Raw genomic sequence first — 25,525 nt, 5'->3', positions numbered from 1 at the left:
GTCTGAATCTTGAGTCTTGAGTCTTGAGTCTTGAGTCTTGAGTCATGAGTCTTGAGTCTTGAGTCTTGAGTCTTGAGTCATGAGTCTTGAGTCTTGAGTCTTGAGTCATGAGTCATGAGTCTTGAGTCTTGAGTCTTGAGTCTTGAGTCTTGAGTCATGAGTCTTGAGTCTTGAGTCCGAGTCTTGAGTCTTGGGTCTGAGTCTTGAGTCTTGAGTCTTGGGTCTTGAGTCTTGGGTCTTGAGTCAGAGTCAGAGTCATGAGTCTTGGGTCTTGAGTCAGAGTCAGAGTCATGAGTCATGAGTCTTGGGTCTTGAGTCAGAGTCAGAGTCATGAGTCTTGAGTCTTGAGTCTGAATCTTGAGTCTTGAGTCTTGAGTCTTGAGTCTGAGTCTTGGGTCTTGAGTCTTGAGTCTTGGGTCTTGAGTCTTGAGTCTTGGGTCTTGAGTCTTGAGTCTGAATCTTGAGTCTTGGGTCTTGAGTCTTGAGTCTGAATCTTGAGTCTTGAGTCTTGGGTCTTGAGTCTTGAGTCTGAATCTTGAGTCTTGAGTATGGAGTCTTGAGTCTTGAGTCTTGAGTCTTGAGTCTGAATCTTGAGTCTTGAGTCTTGAGTCTTGGGTCTTGAGTCTTGAGTCTTGAGTCTTGAGTCTTGAGTCTTGAGTCTTGAGTCATGAGTCTTGAGTCATGAGTCTGAATCTTGAGTCTTGAGTCTTGAGTCTTGAGTCTTGAGTCTGAATCTTGAGTCTTGAGTCTTGAGTCTTGAGTCTTGAGTCATGAGTCTTGAGTCTTGAGTCTTGAGTCTTGAGTCATGAGTCTTGAGTCTTGAGTCTTGAGTCATGAGTCATGAGTCTTGAGTCTTGAGTCTTGAGTCTTGAGTCTTGAGTCATGAGTCTTGAGTCTTGAGTCCGAGTCTTGAGTCTTGGGTCTGAGTCTTGAGTCTTGAGTCTTGGGTCTTGAGTCTTGGGTCTTGAGTCAGAGTCAGAGTCATGAGTCTTGGGTCTTGAGTCAGAGTCAGAGTCATGAGTCATGAGTCTTGGGTCTTGAGTCAGAGTCAGAGTCATGAGTCTTGGGTCTTGAGTCAGAGTCAGAGTCATGAGTCATGAGTCTTGGGTCTTGAGTCAGAGTCAGAGTCAGAGTCAGAGTCATGGGTCTTGAGTCAGAGTCAGAGTCATGAGTCATGAGTCTTGGGTCTTGAGTCAGAGTCAGAGTCATGAGTCTTGGGTCTTGAGTCAGAGTCAGAGTCATGAGTCATGAGTCTTGGGTCTTGAGTCAGAGTCAGAGTCAGAGTCATGAGTCTTGGGTCTTGAGTCAGAGTCAGAGTCAGAGTCATGAGTCATGAGTCTTGGGTCTTGAGTCAGAGTCAGAGTCATGAGTCTTGGGTCTTGAGTCAGAGTCAGAGTCATGAGTCATGAGTCTTGGGTCTTGAGTCAGAGTCAGAGTCATGAGTCTTGGGTCTTGAGTCAGAGTCAGAGTCATGAGTCATGAGTCTTGGGTCTTGAGTCAGAGTCAGAGTCAGAGTCATGAGTCTTGGGTCTTGAGTCAGAGTCAGAGTCATGAGTCATGAGTCTTGGGTCTTGAGTCAGAGTCAGAGTCATGAGTCTTGAGTCTTGAGTCTTGAGTCTTGAGTCTTGAGTCTTGAGTCTTGAGTCTTGACTCTGAGTCTGAGTCTGAGTCTCTAAACCCTCTTCCTGCTCCAATGAAAGGCTCTTCATCACTGATCCTGAACCTTCTTCTGCTATAAAAGCCACCGGAGCCTCCAGACTCACCTTCAGAGACACTGAAGTGTTTATTTCTCCCTGAGCGTCGATCACGTGTCAAACATGAAGAAACTTTAAACCTGAACCGACTGTGAGAACAGACGACAGATCCATCAGTCCAGTGTTTTCTTGGTTTAAAAACTTCAAATCCTTCCAACAGTTGTTCAAGTTTTACTTTCACAAGAACTGACGACGACTTTTCAAAAACATCAACAACTTCACTCCGGCGTCGAGGGAGAACGAGGACCAAATGGAGTCAAGTCTAAAAGGTCCTTTGACACTTTCCAGACGTGCAGCTTTAGTGGAGAAGAAAGTTTCCATTGAACGAGTGAAGGCACTGAGACGACACATACCTCCACCAAGAAGCTCATGTCACGTGTTATTAAGTCACTGACACTAATAAATACACAGAACTTCAGATACGTTCATCAAGTCTGAGCCAACGGCAAGCTTAAAGCAGCTAGCATGCTAAAGGCAGCTAGCATGCTAAAGGCAGCTATCAAGCTACAGGCAGCTATAAAGCTACAGGCAGATAGCATGCTAAAGGCAGCTAGCATGCTAAAGGCAGCTATCAAGCTAGAGTCAGCTATCTAGCTAAAGGAAGCTATCTAGCTGAAGGCATCTAGCAAGCTAAAGGCAGCTAACAAGCCAAAGGCAGCTAGCATGCTAAAGGAAGCTATCCAGCTGAAGGCAGCTAGAAAGCTAAAGGCAACTAACAAGCCAAAGGCAGCTAGCTTGCTAAAGGGAGCTATCTAGCTAAAGGAAGCTATCCAGCTGAAGGCAGCTAGCAAGCTAAAGGCAGCTAGCATGCTAAAGGAAGCTATCAAGCTACAGGAAGCTAGCATGCTAAAGGTAGCTATCAAGCTAGAGTCAGCTATCTAGCTAAAAGAAGCTATCTAGCTGAAGGCATCTAGCAAGCTAAAGGTAGTTAACAAGCCAAGGCAGCTAGCCTGCTAAAGGAAGCTATCCAGCTGAAGGCAGCTAGCAAGCTAAAAGCAGCTAAAAAGCCAAATGCAGCTATCAAGCTAGAGTCAGCTATCTAGCTAAAGGAAGCTATCTAGCTAAAGGCAGCTATCAAGCTAGAGTCAGCTATCTAGCTAAAGGAAGCTATCTAGCTGAAGGCAGCTAGCAAGCTAAAGGCAGCTATCAAGCTTAGGTCAGCTATATAGCTAAAGGTAGCTATCTAGCTGAAGGCAGCAAGCAAGCCAAATGCAGCTAGCATGCTAAAGGCAGCTATCAAGCTAGAGTCAGCTATCTAGCTAAATGAAGCTATCTAGCTGAAGGCAGCTAGCAAGCTAAAGGCAGCTAGCATGCTAAAGGCAGCTATCTAGCTTAATGCGGCTAGCATACTAAAGGCAGCTAGCATGCTAAAGGCGGCTGGCATACTTACATACATACATGATTTTCTGGAACTCCTGTGTTGTTCTCAGTATTATCTTAAAAGTATGTACTTTTTTTAGTATTGTTTTGATTGTTTAAGCGCTTTGTGACCTTGGTCTGGAAAAGCGCTATATAAATAAATATTACTTACTTACTTACTTACTTACTAAAGGCCGCTAGCATGCTAAAGGCGGCTGGCATACTAAAGGCAGATAGCATACTGAAGGCCGCTAGCATGCTAAAGGCGGCTAGTATGCTAAAGGCGGCTAGAAAGTGAAAGCCAAATACATTAACATTATATTTTATTAATTTTTTTAATTTTTTTTCACATCTTGTTTTTTTTAAACTTCTTGTTTCTTTTCCTACAAGTCGTCTATTGTTGCAACACAAACACACAAACACACAGACAGACGATTGTGTAGCACTTTGACATCAGTGTTGTGCGCTCGGATGATTGTGTAGCAGTTTGACATCAGTGTTGTGCGCTGGGATGATTGTGTAGCAGTTTGACATCAGTGTTGTGCGCTCGGATGATTGTGTAGCAGTTTGACATCAGTGTTGTGCGCTGGGATGATTGTGTAGCTCAAGAAAACGACACAAACTGGACGAACTCAGAGACGAAAGCTGTCGAACAGCAAACCTGCTGAAAGGACATCGAGGATGACAATAGGAATTTATCTAATTAAACTTCCTTCTGTTTTCTTTCGCCGTCTTTCTCTTTCCATATCTCCTTTTCTGTTTTCCTGCGAGACTTTCAAAAGCGGTCCAGTGTGAATGAAGAGCTTTCATTTCCTCCCTGCAGGAGCTCTGCTGGAACAAAAGCCCAGCTTTATTAATTTGTGGCCTCAAGCTCGGGGAATTGACTACAGTGTGCAGAGTTTTAATTTGAGAAAAAGTTTAATAATCGTAACCTTTCCGTGGCACTTGTGGCAGACTGTGGTCCCTGAGCTCGGCGGGAGGAGGATATAATTTAGTCATCAGCACCTCAGCGCCGGAGGAGCTCGAGCGCGTTCACCTGGAACACATGGAGACTCCATGAATCATTTCAACATCAGGAGATGTTTCCAGAAGAACATCCTCTTCCAGGAGATACTTCTGCATTTCAACTCTCCTGATCATTTACAAATATATAAATATAAACACTTTTGTTCATGAGCTGAACTCTTTATTTTCTTTAACACAACAGATGTGTTTGACAAACAAATCTGCATTAGCAGGAGTTAGCAGGAGTTAGCAAGAGTTAGCGCGAATTAGCGCGAGTTAACAAGAGTCAACACGAGTCAGCAAGAGTTAGCAAGAGTTAGCAAGAGTTAGCAAGAGTTAGCGCGAATTAGCGCGAGTTAACAAGAGTCAACACGAGTCAGCAAGAGTTAGCACGAGTTAGCTCAAGTTAGCGCAAGTTAGCAAGAGCTAGCACGAATTAGCATGAGTTAGCAAGAGTTAGCATGAGTTAGCAAGAGTTAGCAAGATTAGCAAGAGTTAGCAGGAGTTAGCAAGAGTTAGCAAGAGTTAGCGCGAGTTAGCGCGAATTAGCGCGAGTTAACAAGAGTCAACACGAGTCAGCAAGAGTTAGCACGAGTTAGCTCAAGTTAGCTCAAGTAAGCAAGAGCTAGCACGAATTAGCATAAGTTAGCAAGAGTTAGCATGAGTTAGCAAGAGTTAGCAAGATTAGCAAGAGTTAGCACAGGTTAGCACCAGTTAGCAAGAGTTGCTTAAGGTGTTGATCAGACAACATGAACGTAGCTCTGGCGTGTGTTAATGATGTATTAGAAGGTCTCGCCTTTCATTATTATTATTATAATTATTATTATTATAATTATTATTATTATTATTATTATTGATTATACTTCCAATCATGCAGAGGTTGATTGACATCTGTCATGTGTGTTTGCAACATTGCTAAATTAAATAATTAATTCTCAATCTGGATTTTTAATCCGACGATTAAACAAAACATGTTTTATTGTTTGTCGTCTTCATATCACATCAAAGGTGTGTTGATTTAACAGATTAATGATCTGAATTTAAATAAAAAAACATGATTTAAATGCATTTCTTTCATTTACTCACACGTGGTCAGAAGCTACTGAGACGTTGATGAAGTTAAATACGATTGTTTCATGAATTCAATGATCTTTATGTTACGAACACGAGATGTTCTTCTTTAAGACTCTTTAAGATTAATGTTCGACAGTGAAGTCGACACTGTTGGAGGAAGAAAAACAATCTTTGGTCAAATCTGGAAGAAAAATGTCTCTTTATTTAATATGTTCTTCTGTTCTTCCAGGTGGAGGAGGGGAAGGAGGAGAAGAAGGAGAGGTTCCGGACCCTCCAGCGAGCAGCTCTCGTCCTCGTCCTCCTCTTCGCCGCCCTCTCTCTCGGCGCCGTCGGCGTCAGGTACCTGTGGAGCCCGGCGAAGGTAAGACAACATCTCGGCCCGTCATCAGTAAATCAGCCGCGATGACACATGAAAGACACGCCGAGTGCTCGTCTGGCCAATCACGCGCCACATCAAAGAGGCCAGAGAAGATTGGAAAATGGAGGTGGAAACATGTCGCGTCTGGAGCGTGAAAAGATTCTTGGATCAGAACATTTTCATCTGCTTATGTTTTTAATTGAATCCAATCAATAACACTTTTCATTTCCCGCCCCGGCCTGTTGGATCCACCTGCTGGTGAGGCGGCGCCTCAGACTCTCCACACAGTAATTGGGGAAAGAAATTCTTGTCCCAGCAATTCATCTTGTAAAATCCAATTCAATCACACATTTCCACTCGGCTTCTTCCCTCGTCGTCGCACAGGCTCAGAAAAATAGCTTATTTACCGAAGCTGGAGAGAAAAGGCATCAATGTTTTCACAGGAATAGAATAAAACAACACTTGAGGTGACATCATCGTGTCCATGATTGTTAGTAATGTGTCGTTATTTACTAAACTGTCGCTTTTTCAACAACAAAACGATCGTAGAGATCGAAGCAGCTTTTCTCACTCGCTGTGGTGTGATTTCAGTGGACAGTAGGTGGCGCTAGAGCGAATGAAAGTGAGAGATTTGAAAAGGAAGTAAATAAGTCACACTGTTATGAGCAGAAACATTGAAGTGAAGTCAATATTCAAATAGCTGCAGTACCTCGAGTGTCCTCTAGGCTGGAGGTCACGTACACACCTGGACGTTCGATCATGAAAACACACACACACCTGCTTCAACAACATCTCGGATCTTAAACACTCTTTACATTTCAACATTTCTCTGGACTATAATTCCTCGGGTTCTCGAGTGACGTCACAGCCTGAACTACAGCTTCGACTCAGACGTCGAGTCGTGAACAGGTTTGAAGTCAGAGATGAATGAGATATTATGAGAACTTCATGAACCTTCATCTTCATGAACCTTCATCTTCATGAACCTTCATCTTCATGAACCTTCATCTTCATGAACCTTCAAGAGATCGATCTTGACGTCCACACAAAGGTGAAGCTGGAACAATATAAAAGGTTTAATCATACTTGTGTATTTCAACATGTAATGCTCGAATTCATCTGGTCTCAATCATCTGTTGTGTGGAGTCCCTCAAGGTTCTGTTCTGGGTCCTTTATTTTTTGTACTTGATTCCTCTGGTCAAATCATTCCTAATGTTTCTTACAACATCACAACAACACACACACACACTGATGATACAATAGAGTCACACATCACTACAACACACACACACTGATGATACAATAGAGTCACACATCACAACAACACACACACACTGATGATACAATAGAGTCACACATCACTACAACACACACACACTGATGATACAATAGAGTCACACATCACAACAACACACACACACTGATGATACAATAGAGTCACACATCACAACAACACACACACACTGATGATACAATAGAGTCACACATCACTACAACACACACACACTGATGATACAATAGAGTCACACATCACAACAACACACACACTGATGATACAATAGAGTCACACATCACTACAACACACACACACTGATGATACAATAGAGTCACACATCACAACAACACACACACTGATGATACAATAGAGTCACACATCATTACAACACACACACACTGATGATACAATAGAGTCACACATCACAACAACACACACACTGATGATACAATAGAGTCACACATCACAACAACACACACACTGATGATACAATAGAGTCACACATCACTACAACACACACACACTGATGATACAATAGAGTCACACATCACAACAACACACACACTGATGATACAATAGAGTCACACATCACAACAACACACACACTGATGATACAATAGAGTCACACATCACAACAACACACACACTGATGATACAATAGAGTCACACATCACAACAACACACACATTGATGATACAATAGAGTCACACATCACAACAACACACACACTGATGATACAACAGAGTCACACATCACAACAACACACACAAACACTGATGATACAATAGAGTCACACATCACAACAACACACACACACTGATGATACAATAGAGTCACACATCACAACAACACACACAAACACTGATGATACAATAGAGTCACACATCACAACAACATACACACACTGATGATACAATATAGTCACACATCACAACCACACACATACATTGATGATACAATAGAGTCACACATCACAACAACACACACACACTGATGATACAATATAGTCACACATCACAACAACACATACACTGATGATACAATGGAGTCACACATCACAACAACACACACACACTGATGATACAATAGAGTCACACATCACAACAACACACACAAACACTGATGATACAATAGAGTCACACATCACAACAACACACACACTGATGATACAATAGAGTCACACATCACAACAACACACTCACACTGATGATACAATAGAGTCACACATCACAACAACACACACACTGATGATACAATAGAGTCACACATCACAACAACACACACAAACACTGATGATACAATAGAGTCACACATCACAACAACATACACACACTGATGATACAATAGAGTCACACATCACAACAACACACTCACACTGATGATACAATAGAGTCACACATCACAACAACACACACACTGATGATACAATAGAGTCACAGATCACAACAACACACACACACACTGATGATACAATAGAGTCACGCATCACAACAACACACACACTGATGATACAATAGAGTCACACATCACAACAACACACACACTGATGATACAATAGAGTCACACATCACAACAACACACACACTGATGATACAATAGAGTCACACATCACAACAACACACACACTGATGATACAATAGAGTCACACATCACAACAACACACACACTGATGATACAATAGAGTCACACATCACAACAACACACACAAACACTGATGATACAATAGAGTCACACATCACAACAACACACACACACTGATGATACAATAGAGTCACACATCACAACAACACACACAAACACTGATGATACAATAGAGTCACACATCACAACAACATACACACACTGATGATACAATATAGTCACACATCACAACCACACACATACATTGATGATACAATAGAGTCACACATCACAACAACACACACACACTGATGATACAATATAGTCACACATCACAACAACACATACACTGATGATACAATGGAGTCACACATCACAACAACACACACACACTGATGATAAGGTAAGGTAAGGTAAGGTAAGGTAAAACTTTATTGATCCCTCAGGAGGTCTCCTTTGGGAAATTGTTTTTTACCAATAGCCAGCAATTTTTCATAAACAATAAAAAATAATACATAAAAAATAAAGTAAGAAGAACATAAAGAGGAAGAACAAGATGACACAATCTAAGTCTAAAGACAAAGACAAAGAACATAGGTCAAGGAAAAAAAAAACAAAAAAAACAAAAAAACAACAAAGACAAAGATACAAAGACTAACATGGAACAGAACATCCAGATACTTTCACTCCACTCCTGCCCCCGAACTCAGAATTGTACAATTTAATAGCCCGAGGGATGAATGAGTCCCTGAGTCTATTTGTTTTGCACCTGGGTAGGAGCATTCGTGCACTCATTCTGCTTCTCTGCTCACTGATGACAGTGTTCAGAGGATGACTGTCATCATCCATGATGGACAGTAGTTTGTTCAATGATATCCTCTCAGCAACTGTCACCAGTGAGTCCAGCTTCATTCCAACCACAGAACCAGCCCTCCTGATCAACCTGTCCAACCTGTTGACACTCCTCTTGGACACATTTCCACCCCAACACACCACAGCATAGAACAGGACACTGGCCACCACAGATTGGTAGAACATGCAGAGGAGCTTCTTGCAGATGTTAAATGATCGAAGCCTCCTCAGAAAGTACAGTCTACTCTGAACCTTCTTATACACATGGTCTGTGTTGCAGGACCAGTCCAGTTTACTGTCCATCCACACACCGAGGTACTTATAGTTGTCCACTATCTCCACCTCGTCGCCTCTGATGGACACTGGACGTGGCTTTGTCCTGGACCTCCCGAAATCCAAGACCAGCTCCTTGGTTTTTGAGGTGTTCAGCTGCAAGTGGTTCCTCTCACTCCAGTCCACAAAGTCACGTATCAGACTCCTGTACTCGTCTTCGCTGTTGTCCCTGATGCATCCAACAATGGCAGTGTCGTCAGCATACTTCTGGACGAGACTCAGCACTGAGTTGTAGCAGAAGTCTGAAGTGTAGATGGTGAAGAGGAGAGGGGCCAGTACTGTCCCCTGAGGTGCTCCTGTACTGCACACCATAGTGTCAGACTTGATGTCCTTCAGCCTGACATACTGTGGTCGATCAGTAAGGTAGTCCGTAATCCAGGAGACCAGACCAGGGTCCACATGCATCTTAGTCAGTTTGTCCTGCAGCAGAGTGGGTTGGATAGTGTTGAAGGCACTAGAAAAGTCCAGGAACAGGATTCTCACTGAACCGCTTCCTTTATCCAAGTGGGAGTAGGTCCGATGCAGGAGGTGAAGGATGGCATCTTCCACACCAACTGCTGGCTGGTAGGCAAACTGCAGGGGGTCTTGCGTGTGCTGGACTTGTGGCGTGAGATGTTTGAGGACCAGCCGCTCCAGTGTCTTCATCAGCTGCGAAGTCAGTGCCACCGGTCTGTAATCGTTCAGCACACTCGGTCGGATCTTTTTAGGGACTGGAACGATACAGGAAGTCTTCCACAGAGTTGGTACTTTCCCCAGCCGTAGACTGAGGTTGAAGACATGCTGGAGCGGCTCAGCTAGTTCAGCAGCGCAGGTCTTTAGCAGTCAATAGAGTATTATATACAATATACAATAGAGTCACACATCACAACAACACACACAAACACTGATGATACAATAGAGTCACACATCACAACAACACACACACTGATGATACAATAGAGTCACACATCACAACAACACACTCACACTGATGATACAATAGAGTCACACATCACTACAACACACACACTGATGATACAATAGAGTCACACATCACAACAACACACACAAACACTGATGATACAATAGAGTCACACATCACAACAACATACACACACTGATGATACAATAGAGTCACACATCACAACAACACACTCACACTGATGATACAATAGAGTCACACATCACAACAACACACACACTGATGATACAATAGAGTCACAGATCACAACAACACACACACACACTGATGATACAATAGAGTCACGCATCACAACAACACACACACTGATGATACAATAGAGTCACACATCACAACAACACACACACTGATGATACAATAGAGTCACACATCACAACAACACACACACTGATGATACAATAGAGTCACACATCACAACAACACACACACTGATGATACAATAGAGTCACACATCACAACAACACACACACTGATGATACAATAGAGTCACACATCACAACAACACACACAAACACTGATGATACAATAGAGTCACACATCACAACAACACACACAGACACTGATGATACAATAGAGTCACACATCACAACAACACAAACACACTGATGATACAATAGAGTCACACATCACAACAACACACAAACACTGATGATACAATATAGTCACACATCACAACAACACACTCACACTGATGATACAATAGAGTCACACATCACAACAACACACACACACTGATGATACAATAGAGTCACACATCACAACAACACACACACACTGATGATACAATAGAGTCACACATCACAACAACACACACACTGATGATACAATAGAGTCACACATCACAACAACACACACACTGATGATACAATAGAGTCACACATCACAACAACACACACATTGATGATGCAATAGACTTACACATCACAACAACACACACATTGATGATACAATAGACTCACACATCACAACAACACACACACTGATGATACAACAGAGTCACACATCACAACAACACACACAAACACTGATGATACAATAGAGTCACACATCACAACAACACACACAAACACTGATGATACAATAGAGTCACACATCACAACAACATACACACACTGATGATACAATATAGTCACACATCACAACAACACACATACATTGATGATACAATAGAGTCACACATCACAACAACACACACACACTGATGATACAATAGAGTCACATATCACAACAACACACTCACACTGATGATACAATAGAGTCACACATCACAACAACACACACACACTGATGATACAATAGAGTCACACATCACAACAACACACACACTGATGATACAATAGAGTCACACATCACAACAACACACACACTGATGATACAATAGAGTCACACATCACAACAACACACACATTGATGATGCAATAGACTTACACATCACAACAACACACACATTGATGATACAATAGACTCACACATCACAACAACACACACACTGATGATACAACAGAGTCACACATCACAACAACACACACAAACACTGATGATACAATAGAGTCACACATCACAACAACACACACAAACACTGATGATACAATAGAGTCACACATCACAACAACATACACACACTGATGATACAATATAGTCACACATCACAACAACACACATACATTGATGATACAATAGAGTCACACATCACAACAACACACACACACTGATGATACAATAGAGTCACATATCACAACAACACACTCACACTGATGATACAATAGAGTCACACATCACAACAACACACACACACTGATGATACAATAGAGTCACACATCACAACAAACAGCTTAGTCAATTGTTGCTAGAAATCAAACAATGAGTGAAAACACTTTACAGCTTAATGTGGACAAAACTGAAACTCTGGTGATTGTTGATGATACGATTCCAGGGTTGAGTCAGTACTTGAGTGACTTAAGTCAGTCTGTCAAACTGAGCCTGAGAAACCTGTTGTATTTGATAAAGACATGTCTCTTGTTCAACACTGAAGAAAACTGACCAGAAACTGTTTCCTTCAACTGAGAAAAATCTCTAAACTTAGGAAAATGCTGTCACAACATGATCTGGATCTTATAATCCATGCGTTTGTTTCTTCTCGTCTGGACTATTGTAACAGTTTGTTTTCATGTCTTAACAAGAAGGATCGTCTCGCCTGCAGTTGATTCAGAACTCTGCAGCGAGAATTCTGAGCCGCTCTAGTAGAAGAACTCACATTTCTTCGGTCCTTAAAACTCTTCACTGGCTTCCAGTTTCTTTCAGGATCAACTTTAAAATTCTGGTTCTTACTTTCAGATCTATTCATGGTCAGGCTCCTCCTTACATCACTGATCTGATCCAGCCTTACACCCCAGCTCGGTCTCTGAGGTCTGTGGATCAGAATCTACTTATGGTTCCACGCACACGGTTCAGGACCAGAGGAGAGAAATCTTTTCAGGCTGTTGCTCCTAAGCTTTGGAACGATCTTCTCTCTCTTTGCGCTTGATGGATCTACTGACTCCTTTAAGAAACATCTTAAGACGTTTCTATTTGTTCAGGCTTTTCCTTGAATTTCTCGAACTCCTGTGTTGTTCTCGGTGTTGTCTTGATCTTTGAAGTATGTACTGTTTTGAGTATTGTTTTGATTGTTAAAGCGCTTTGTGACCCTGGTCTCGAAAAGCGCTATATAAATATATATTACTTACTTACTTACTTACTTACAAACACTGATGATACAATAGAGTCACACATCACAACAACATACACACTGATGATACAATAGAGTCACACATCACAACAACACACTCACACTGATGGTACAATAGAGTCACACATCACAACAACACACACACTGATGATACAATAGAGTCACACATCACAACAACACACACAAACACTGATGATACAATAGAGTCACACATCACAACAACATACACACACTGATGATACAATAGAGTCACACATCACAATAACACACTCACACTGATGATACAATAGAGTCACACATCACAATAACACACTCACACTGATGATACAATAGAGTCACACATCACAACAACACACACACACTGATGATACAATAGAGTCACGCATCACAACAACACACACACTGATGATACAATAGAGTCACACATCACAACAACACACACAAACACTGATGATACAATAGAGTCACACATCACAACAACACACACACTGATGATACAATAGAGTCACACATCACAACAACACACACACACACTGATGATACAATAGAGTCACACATCACAACAACACACACACTGATGATACAATAGAGTCACACATCACAACAACACACACACACTGATGATACAATAGAGTCACACATCACAACAACGCACACACTGATGATACAATAGAGTCACATATCACAACAACACACACACTGATGATACAATAGAATCACACATCACAACAACACACACACACTGATGATACAATAGATTCACACATCACAACAACACACACACTGATGCTACAATAGAGTCACACATCACAACAACACACACACACTGATGATACAATAGAGTCACACATCACAACAACACACACACACTGATGATACAATAGAGTCACACATCACAACAACACATACACACAGATGATACAATAGAGTCACACATCACAACAACACACACACACTGATGATACAATAGAGTCACACATCACAACAACACACACACTGATGATACAATAGAGTCACACATGACAACAACACACACACTGATGATACAATAGAGTTACACATGACAACAACACACACACTGATGATACAATAGAGTCACACATCACAACAACACACACTGATGATACAATAGAGTCACACATCACAACAACACATACACACAGATGATACAATAGAGTCACACATCACAACAACACACACTCAGATGATACAATAGAGTCACACACCACAACAACACACACACTGATGATACAATAGAGTCACACATGACAACAACACACACACTGATGATACAATATAGTCACACATCACAACAACAAACACACACTGATGATACAATATAGTCACACATCACAACAACACACACACTGATGATACAATGGAGTCACACATCACAACAAAACACACACACTAATGATATAATAGTCACACATCACAACAACACACTCACTGATGATACAATAGAGTCACACATCACAACAACACACTCACTAATATACTTATGTCTGACCTGATGTTTGCAACAATATAACCAGAGTGTGTGTGTTATAAGAGTGTGTGTTACCTTCACGTCTCCATAGCTTGTGTGTTCCAACATCATTGATCATAAAAAAGAATTCAAGCGACACTGTTGTTTAAAAAACCTTCAACTTTATTTGACAGATCTTCTGTTGACAATGTTGAATCAAGGTTGATCTTCTTCTATGGATGATGTTCCTCAGCTCTACACACACATGAATCACCGCCGAGCGTCTCCTTTGTCCTTGTTAAATATTTCATCGCCGTCATTATTTCCACTTTAATAAGCCGCGATCATTCTCACGAGGCACCAAATGTGTTGATGGCGGAGGTTGCCAAGGCGATGAATATCAAACCTGTGGACCAGGAGATAGTTTTTTCTGTCTTTAATGGGGTCTGGAGGGAGAAGCTGGTTCTGTGGCCTCCACATTAGCACCACAGACAAGACACTTCACAAGTCGAGCACCTGTCCGTCAGAGAAGCTCCCTCGGAGGCTCACGGACAATAAACTCCCACTGTAAACCAGTGTGGGACCAACTCTGAGTGCAAAGATATTGATCCGTGTGGAAGATAATCAATTCTGTGTGATTGACAGACGGATAAACAATGAGCCAGACAGAAGTGATCGATACAGAGAAGCCTTGAAATGATCAAAACACAGACGTCATTTTGTGAAACCACAACATAGATTCATTTATTTTAAGCTTTTTAATGTATTATATATACTTTATATCCTCGTTGCTCTGACAGAAACTAAACAATATATAAAAATCTCAACATTAAGTATGTTTTTTGCTGTGAAAGGTGCAAATAAAGTGCTAATTTTTGCACAAATAAAACAGCGTCAGACGTGGAAACACGTTTGTAAAGTGTTGATGAAGATCTCACTGCAGAAGATGTGAGAAGTTGAATGAATTAAATGTTTCACTTCAAATGTTGTCTCTGGGTCACGGTGTGTCTGTCTAGAAGCCAGGGAGGTCGTTGACCTTTGACCCAGAGACAACACAAGGTTAGTGAACTGAATAATGTTTTAAAATCAAAACTTATATTTGATCAACATTGTCACGTAATTCAACTTAAAATGATATTAACTGTTAAGATGGTTTTGAAGCGTGACCATCATTCGAATAATATGGTATTAAACATGATTTAAATATTACAATATTAAAGTGATAATAGCAAAGATATTAATATTAATGGGAGACAAAGTGAGTTTGACTGAACAAGTTACACAAACAACCTGACTGGTGCTGTGTCTCAAATCGCATACTACTCTTAGTATGCTAGAAGTTAGTATGCATCACTTTAGTGTACGTACTAACTAGTAACTAATCCTCCACAGATAGTTTGTCTCAAATCAAACTCTGCTGCTACACACAACAGGAAATGACGCGACAGTTTCTTCTTCTACTTCTATTTAATGAAGTTTCAATCAGCTGTTTGAACGCTATCGCCGACACCTGCTGGCAGCACGTTTTGCAAGTTTGGAAAAAGAAATAAAGATAACTTTTAGTAGCTAGTATGCGATTTGAGACACAGCATGGGTCTTTAGATCAATCTTTGTCGGCACGAGTCGAACCTGTCCTGAGTCTACATGTTCCTCCTTGTGTTTCCGGTTTTATTGTGAAATCTGCTCCCTCCTGTGTCTGTGCTAGTCTTACTTCCCTCCTGTCTGAGTAGTAATTGTTCCATCTGTGTCTAGTTAGTCCCGCCCCCAGCTGCTGCTGATCGCTCCCCTGTGTTCTTTAGCCTCCACTCTCTGTCACGTCCTTGTCTTGTTGTCACCGTTTTCCCGTAACCAGAGTCCTGCCGTTGAGTATTCCTGCTTCCCTACCCTGTCTCCTTACCTTGTCCCGACCAAGACTCCATTCCTGTCTCTTATGGTTTTCGATCTGTTTCTGCCCCTTGACGCCGAGTTTGCTAAACCCCTGCTTTTGCCTTTTGATGCCGATTCCTGGACTGTCTGACTCCACCTCTGCCTTCCGCATTGAATAAAACCAAGTTCCGCAAATGACCTCTGCACCTGGGTTTCTCCGTTCTCCATCGTGACAGAACCAAACGTGCAAAAGTCCTCAAGTTATTTCGAGTACAGAGTTCACTTGTCTTTTAGTCTTTTAAGGTGTTGAACTGATTTTCTTCAGTAGCTGAAGCTGTGACATCATGTGTTGTTTCGTGAGTGTCTGTCCAGAACATTCATTGTGTATTTAATTGTGGTTCATCTGAACAAATCCAGTTGGTTCTTGTGTGAGATCATAACGTCCACACAAAGGTGAAGCTGGAACAATATAAAAGTGTTTAATCATACTTGTGTATTTCAACATGTAATGCTCACATGCATCTGGTCTCTATCATCTGTTGTGTGGAGTCCCTCAAGGTTCTGTTCTGGGTCCTTTATTGTTTGTACTTGATTCCTCTGGTCAAATCCTGATGTTTCTTCCACATGTTTGCTGATGACATCCAGCTCTACTGTTGATCAACTGATCAGAGGCTGATCTTAGTCAAGTGTTGCTAGAAATCAAACAATGAGTGAAAACACTTTGAAGCTAAATGTGGACAAAAGTCAAACTCTGGTGATTGTTGATGATAAAGTTCAGGGTCGAGTCAGTACTTGAGTGACTTATGTCAGTCAAACTGAGGAACCTGGTGTTTGACAAACGTCTCTAGTTCAACTCTGAACAAAACTGACTCAAACTGTTAAAGTGAGACTTAAATGATGTCACAACATGATCTTATAATGTTTTTGTGTCGTTGACACTATTGTAACAGTTTTTGTCTAAACAAGAAGGATGTGTTTCGCCTGCAGTTCATACTCTGAGCTGCTCTAGTAGAAGAACTCACATTACTCAGATCCTTCAAACTCTTAAGTGTCTTGATATTTTAAAGTATATATTTTATTGAGTATTGTTTTGATTGTTTAAACACTTTGTGACCCTGGTTTAGAAAAACGCTCTACAGTTATTACTTACCGACAGTGTTGTTGTGTGTTTCAAGGTGTTTACTTTTGTATTTTCTCCTGCGTTTGCTTTTGGCATCTTTGTGTTGCCGACGTGCTCGTGATTGTTCTGGTGCCGACGAAGGTTTCGCCTCCTGGTGAAAGAATCCTTTGTTATCACAGGTTTACATCAGCGAGTCTGACTTGAAGGATGGAAGTCGACACCTGATGTGTACACACCTGCGACAGCCTCTAAATCATTCACAACATCAGGATGATTTTTAATTCATGATCTACTTTGGGGGGAATTATCTGACGGCCGGAAGCCGGGGAGAGTAATTGCGGATCTGTAGACATTGTAAACCAGTTTTTTTCCCGTGAAGAACCTTGAATAACTCACAGCTGCTCTTGGGCGCACAAGAAAAAAGTCAGCTGACAAATTCATGAACGTCAGACCCGGGGAAAGAGTTCCATTATTCAAGCTGAAATTGCATTGCTCACCTTGATGCCTTTCCTTCTCCAGTCCCAAGGTAGCTGCTCACTTGTCGCTCCTGATGGCCTCTTACAGGCCTCGCTGTCAGGACCAGCTCGTTTAATGAACATCGCAGGTGCTCGGCCTCTCAAGGCCAGGCCCGGGTTGCTTTATTTATTGCTCTCAGAGTGTGTACACCTGCCGGTCCCTCAGGTGTGTCCATGTCAACACGCCACCACGTCGACCTGAGGCTCACACCAATGTTTATTCAGTGATGATGTCATCACGCAGTCACGTGACTCACATGATTAACTAACGCATTACATGGTAACTATGTTGGTTTCTGTGGTAACTAGTGCTGTAACTAATGAACTTTGGCAAAAACCCTGACATGTGAATCATGACTGTGATTTTAGAGCAATTTATCTTTGAGTCACGAGTCACTGATTTGAATCCAATCCTCGTTTGTACATGTTTGTTTATTTTATGATTGTAATGAAGCTACAAATCATCTCAGATCTGTGAGTCCCATTCACACACAAACACACAAACACACAAACACACAAACATACAAACATATTAACATACAAACATTTAAACATACAATCACACAAACATGCAAAGACACAAACGTATAAGCATACAAACACACAAAAAGACAAATATACAAACACAAGAACATATAAACACACAAACACACAAACACACAAACATATAAACATACAAACATATAAACATATTAACATACAAACATTTAAACATACAATCACACAAACATGCAAAGACACAAACATATAAGCATACAAACACACAAAAAGACAAATATACAAACACACGAACATATAAACACACAAACTTACAAACATATAAACGTATAAACATATAAACAAATAAACACACAAACATACAAACACACACATATACAAACTCAAAAACATGCCAACATATAAAGACATACAGTAAATACACAAACATATGAACACAAAGAAAACATACAAACACAGAAACTACACACAGGTTGTGTAACCAGTAAAGTGTCTTCAGAAAACACTTGAAATGAAGTAGAATTGAATCAAAAACATCTCGTTGAGACAAACTGTCGATCTTTTAAAATCTCATTGAGTCGTTTGAGTTCTGAGTTCACAGCTTTATTATCATTTTATTTTAAAACCACTTCTCTTTCTTTTGTTGTACGTTGTGTGTGTTTTGTGTTCTTGGCAGTGATTCACGTGGAGCGAGTGATGAGCGATGTTCACTCAGTGAGTGTGTGAAGCGAGAGCATCGTGGATTTATTTCTCTGTTCCTGCCGTTAATTGAGAATCTGTGATGTCGCTACATTTCCCCGTCAGTCCCTAAAATGTATGTTTCCAGCAGAGTTATGGCTCCGACCGTCACTGCCATATTTCTGTCAGAATTAAAAGGTTGTCTTGACCTTGCTTGGGTCGAACCAATTAGTCACCTCACTTGATATGCAGCGAAGAAGCTGCAGGATCTAAATCTTCATCGTCCAGACCTCACGTTAAATAACTCCAGTTCATGGACTTTTTTATCTCCGGGGATAAAACGACATTGAACGTCTAATGTCAGAGGTTTTTCACATACATTAGTTAAATCAAACATTTAGTTAACATTTAAAACTGTATTTCACTTCCTGTAGTGTCAAGACACCAGGAAATGAAGAGTCAAAGAACGAGAGAATCATCTTGGTTCCACGGACATGTTGTAGAAGTTCACAAAAAGAACCTGAACCACGAACATGGAGAACCCAGTGACAAACACAGTGACAAACACAGTGACAAACACAGTGACAAACACAGAGACGAACACAGAGACGAACACAGTGACGAACACATTTACGAACACAGAGACGAACACAGAGACAAACACAATGACGAACACAGTGACAAACACAGAGACGAACACAGAGACAAACACATAGACGAACACAGAGACGAACACAGAGACGAACACAGAGACGAACACAGAGACGAACACAGAGACGAACACAGAGACGAACACAGTGACGAACACAGAGACGAACACAGAGACGAACACAGAGACGAACACAGAGACGAACACAGTGACGAACACAGAGACGAACACAGTGACGAACACAGAGACGAACACATTGACAAACACAGCGACAAACACAGCGACGAACACAGAGACGAACACAGAGACGAACACAGAGACAAACACAATGACGAACACAGTGACAAACACGGAGACGAACACAGAGACAAACACATTGACAAACACAGCGACAAACAGAGCGACGAACACATTGACGAACACAGAGACGAACACATTGACAAACACAGCGACAAACACAGCGACGAACACATTGACGAACACAGAGACGAACACAGAGACAAACACAATGACGAACACAGTGACAAACACGGAGACGAACACAGAGACAAACACAATGACGAACACAGTGACAAACACAGAGACGAACACAGAGACGAACACAGAGACGAACACAGTGACGAACACAGAGACGAACACATTGACAAACACAGCGACAAACACAGCGACGAACACAGAGACGAACACAGAGACGAACACAGAGACAAACACAATGACGAACACAGTGACAAACACGGAGACGAACACAGAGACAAACACATTGACAAACACAGCGACAAACAGAGCGACGAACACATTGACGAACACAGAGACGAACACATTGACAAACACAGCGACAAACACAGCGACGAACACATTGACGAACACAGAGACGAACACAGAGACAAACACAATGACGAACACAGTGACAAACACGGAGACGAACACAGAGACAAACACATAGACGAACACAGAGACGAACACAGTGACGAACACAGAGACGAACACAGAGACGAACACAGAGACGAACACAGAGACGAACACAGCGACGAACACAGAGACGAACACAGAGACGAACACAGAGACGAACACAGAGACGAACACAGTGACGAACACAGTGACGAACACAGAGACGAACACAGAGACGAACACAGTGAAGAACACAGTGACGAACACAGAGATGAACAGAGACGAACACAGTGACAAACACAGTGAAGAACACAGTTAAGAACACAGAGACGAACACAGGGAAGAACACAGTGACGAACACAGAGACGAACACAGAGACGAACACAGAGACGAACACAGTGAAGAACACAGTGTGTGTGTGTGTGTGTGTGTGTGTGTGTGTGTGTGTGTGTGTGCAAGTGTGTGTCCGTCTGTGTGTGTGCGTGTGTGTGTGTCTGAGTGTGTGTGTGTGTGTGTTTGTGTGTGTGTGTGTGTGTGCGTATGCGCGAGCGTGTGTGCGTGTGTGTTTGTGTGTGTGTGTTTGTATGTGTGTGCGTGTGCGCGCGCGTGTGTGTGTAGGTGTGTGAGTGTGAGTGTGTGGGCGTGTGTGTGTAGGTGTGTGTGTGTGTGTGTGCGTGGGGGGGGTGTGTGTGTGTGTGTGAGTGTGTCTGTGTTTGTGTGTGTGTGCGTGTGCGCGCGCGTGTGTGTGTAGGTGTGTGAGTGTATGTGTGTGGGGGTGTGTGTGTGTGTGTGTGTGTGTGTGTGTGTGTGTGTGTGTGTGTGTGTGTGTGTGTGTGTGTGTGTGTGTGTGTGTGAGTGTGTGTGTGTGTGTGTGTGTGTGTGTGTGTGTGTGTGTGCGTGTGTGTGCGTGCGTGTGTGTGTGTGTGTGTGTGTGTGTGTGTGTGTGTGTGTGTGTGTGTGTGTGTGTGTGTGTGTGTGTGTGTGTGTGTGTGTGTGTGTGCACATTCCTAAATGTTCGACTGAAGAAAATCATTCCTTTTTTCTAGTTGTGATTCTAAAGAAGTCAATGAAAAGTCTTTTGTCAAACACTGATATTATATGCATGTGTATTTTACTGCCAATGAAAGGGAGAGTGAAGTAAAGTCAGCCTTAAGTACAAGGTCCAGTATTACACAGGATTCCTTTGTGGTGCTAAAAGCTTCTGATTCAATTTAGCAACAAAGCAAAAGTCCCTGATAGAACGTCCTCTGAAAAATAAAGTGCTTGACAAACACAAGACTTAAGTACATGAATGCTTGAGGCAGGTTTTTTTTCCTTAAGTTTTCTTTAAGGTCTTTTTTATTGCATGTTTCCGAGTGTTGTGTGTAGATGAGAAGAGACGCACAAGTTTAAACTGTTGCTGAAGTTTTTCAGATGTAGTGTTAGATTATCTATTTCTGGGCCTCAGTCTCCATCTTGAGTCAGTCCATGATTCATCACGACACACCTGATGGATGATTCATCACGACACACCTGACGATTCATCACGACACACCTGATAATGCATCACGACACAACTTATCATCACGACACACCTGACGATTCATCACGACACACCTGATGATGCATCACGACACACCTGATGATGCATCACGACACACCTTATCATCACGACACATCTGACGATTCATCACGACACACCTGACGATTCATCACGACACACCTGATGATGCATCACGACACAACTTATCATCCCGACACATCTGACGATTCATCACGACACACCTGATGATGCATCACGACACACCTTATCATCACGACACATCTGACGATTCATCACGACACACCTGATGATGCATCACGACACACCTGATGATGCATCACGACACACCTTATCATCACGACACATCTGACGATTCATCACGACACACCTGATGATGCATCACGACACACCTTATCATCACGACACATCTGACGATTCATCACGACACACCTGATGATGCATCACGACACACCTTATCATCACGACACACCTGATGATGCATCACGACACAGCTGATGATGCATCACGACACACCTGATGATGCATCACGACACACCTTATCATCACGACACATCTGACGATTCATCACGACACACCTGATGATGCATCACGACACAACTTATCATCACGACACATCTGACGATTCATCACGACACACCTGATGATGCATCATGACACACCTTATCATCACGACACATCTGGCGATTCATCACGACACACCTGATGATGCATCACGACACACCTGATGATGCATCACGACACACCTTATCATCACGACACATCTGACGATTCATCACGACACACCTGATGATGCATCACGACACACCTTATCATCACGACACACCTGATGATGCATCACGACACACCTTATCATCACGACACATCTGACGATTCATCACGACACACCTGATGATGCATCATGACACACCTTATCATCACGACACATCTGGCGATTCATCACGACACACCTGATGATGCATCACGACACACCTGATGATGCATCACGACACACCTTATCATCACGACACATCTGACGATTCATCACGACACACCTGATGATGCATCACGACACACCTTATCATCACGACACACCTGATGATGCATCACGACACACCTTATCATCACGACACATCTGACGATTCATCACGACACACCTGATGATGCATCACGACACACCTTATCATCACGACACATCTGATGATTCATCACGACACACCTGATGATGCATCACGACACACCTTATCATCACGACACACCTGATGATGCATCACGACACACCTTATCATCATGACACACCTGATGATGCATCACGACACACCTGATGATGCATCACGACACACCTTATCATCACGACACACCTGATGATGCATCACGACACACCTGATGATGCATCACGACACACCTTATCATCACGACACATCTGACGATTCATCACGACACACCTGATGATGCATCACGACACACCTTATCATCACGACACACCTGATGATGCATCACGACACACCTTATCATCATGACACATCTGACGATTCATCACGACACACCTGATGATGCATCACGACACACCTTATCATCACGACACACCTGACGATTCATCACGACACACCTGATGATGCATCACGACACACCTGATGATGCATCACGACACACCTGATGATGCATCACGACACACCTGATGATGCATCACGACACTTAAACGCTGCAGTGACAGTGGTTGTGAATAACTGATAGACAGAGAAAGAGAGACAAGTTCAAATCAAGGTCAACTTCAACGTTAATATAATAACGGTCTCAGTAAAGGTTTAACAGAAATGAAGGTCACATGAACATCGATACGAACATGAACTCCATCATCAGGGAGGGTTTACTCGCCTGCACAACACGAACCCTCCTCTCCAGGCGTGGTCTTTAAAGCAGACTCGTCCTCCGGGCTTCATCTGAGATAACGTGAGCCTCATTAGCCGCCGACACAAACAAATAGCTCAGGTGAGAAGTGAGGCTTTAATTAACAACAACTCTGATAAGGACACATTAATACAACAGTGATTGTGTCGCACAGCTGCAGCTCAACCAGTGAGGCGTGAGTTTCACTCTCACACGTCAGGAAATGAATTGAAGAAATGAATTAAAGCGTATTTTAAATCATCTTCATTCCTCATAAAAACGTGAGATTAGAGAGAAAATGGTTTAATTCCAATAAACATACTTTGAAACTTGACTTTAAATGGATGGAAAGATTTGATTTGAAGTTAATGGTTTTTTAATTGAGTTAAAAAATAAAGATTATAATAAAAGCTTCTACAGTTGATTCTCTCGTCAGAATGAAACTCGTTGAAAATCCTGAATCATTTACTTTTGCAAAGAATAAAATCTTTTTAAAACCACAACAGCTGTCAAGTTATTCTTAGTGAGACTTTAAATAAACCCTTGAAGTTATGATACAAAAATGTTATGTTGAATTGTTTCTATGATGTTTTATAGATACATTGAACAGATTTTTTGAATATAAATAACTATTATAGATGAATTATTAATAAATAATAACCAGCCATTGAAGATAACTACTAGTCATACTAGTCAGTGGATCATTAAACAACGAACTAGACTCGACTGTTTCTCCAGTAAACGTACGTTCATGTTGAAATACAAAGAGTCTCAGCAGCTTCATTATTTATTGCAAACTCAGCAGCTTCAACCAGACGTGACGACGTCGAGTCTCTGGAGTCGTTCGAGTCAACGTTCTGCTGCAGAAGAAGCTCTTCCTGGTTCTTCATGTGTGACCCTGGTGGACACACGAGGAACTCCATCCACCAAAGATCAGATGTTTGTTGACGAATCATAACGCGAGGATCACGGCGACGCCTGTTTTTAATATCAACCTAATGAATTGAAGTCATCTCTGGTGTGTTACGGCGCCTCCTGCTGTTTCACATCTTTCATTATCTCGTGGTGTTCATGGCGAGGCCCGTGTGAGGCGACACAGCGTGACTCAGATTGTGCTGAA

The 25,525-nt window shown here is 41.9% G+C and overlaps 1 protein-coding gene across 1 annotated transcript in view; it reads left to right on the top strand.

Annotated features, from left to right (window-relative positions):
* The window catches only part of tnmd (tenomodulin), a 120,219-nt gene that overhangs the window by 41,486 nt on the left and 53,208 nt on the right, over nt 1-25,525 (top strand). Inside the window, exon 3 of the mRNA XM_087798686.1 lies at nt 5,422-5,553. Within this exon, the coding sequence (XP_087654812.1) occupies nt 5,422-5,553 (132 nt within the window). The remainder of the gene's footprint in view (nt 1-5,421; nt 5,554-25,525) is intronic.

Source organism: Callionymus lyra, chromosome 9 (assembly GCF_982586985.1).
Source record: "Callionymus lyra chromosome 9, fCalLyr1.hap1.1, whole genome shotgun sequence".
NCBI classification, from domain to species: Eukaryota; Metazoa; Chordata; class Actinopteri; order Syngnathiformes; family Callionymidae; genus Callionymus; species Callionymus lyra.
Note: the sequence above shows the minus strand (reverse complement) of the source record. Positions and strands in the feature narration are given on the sequence as shown.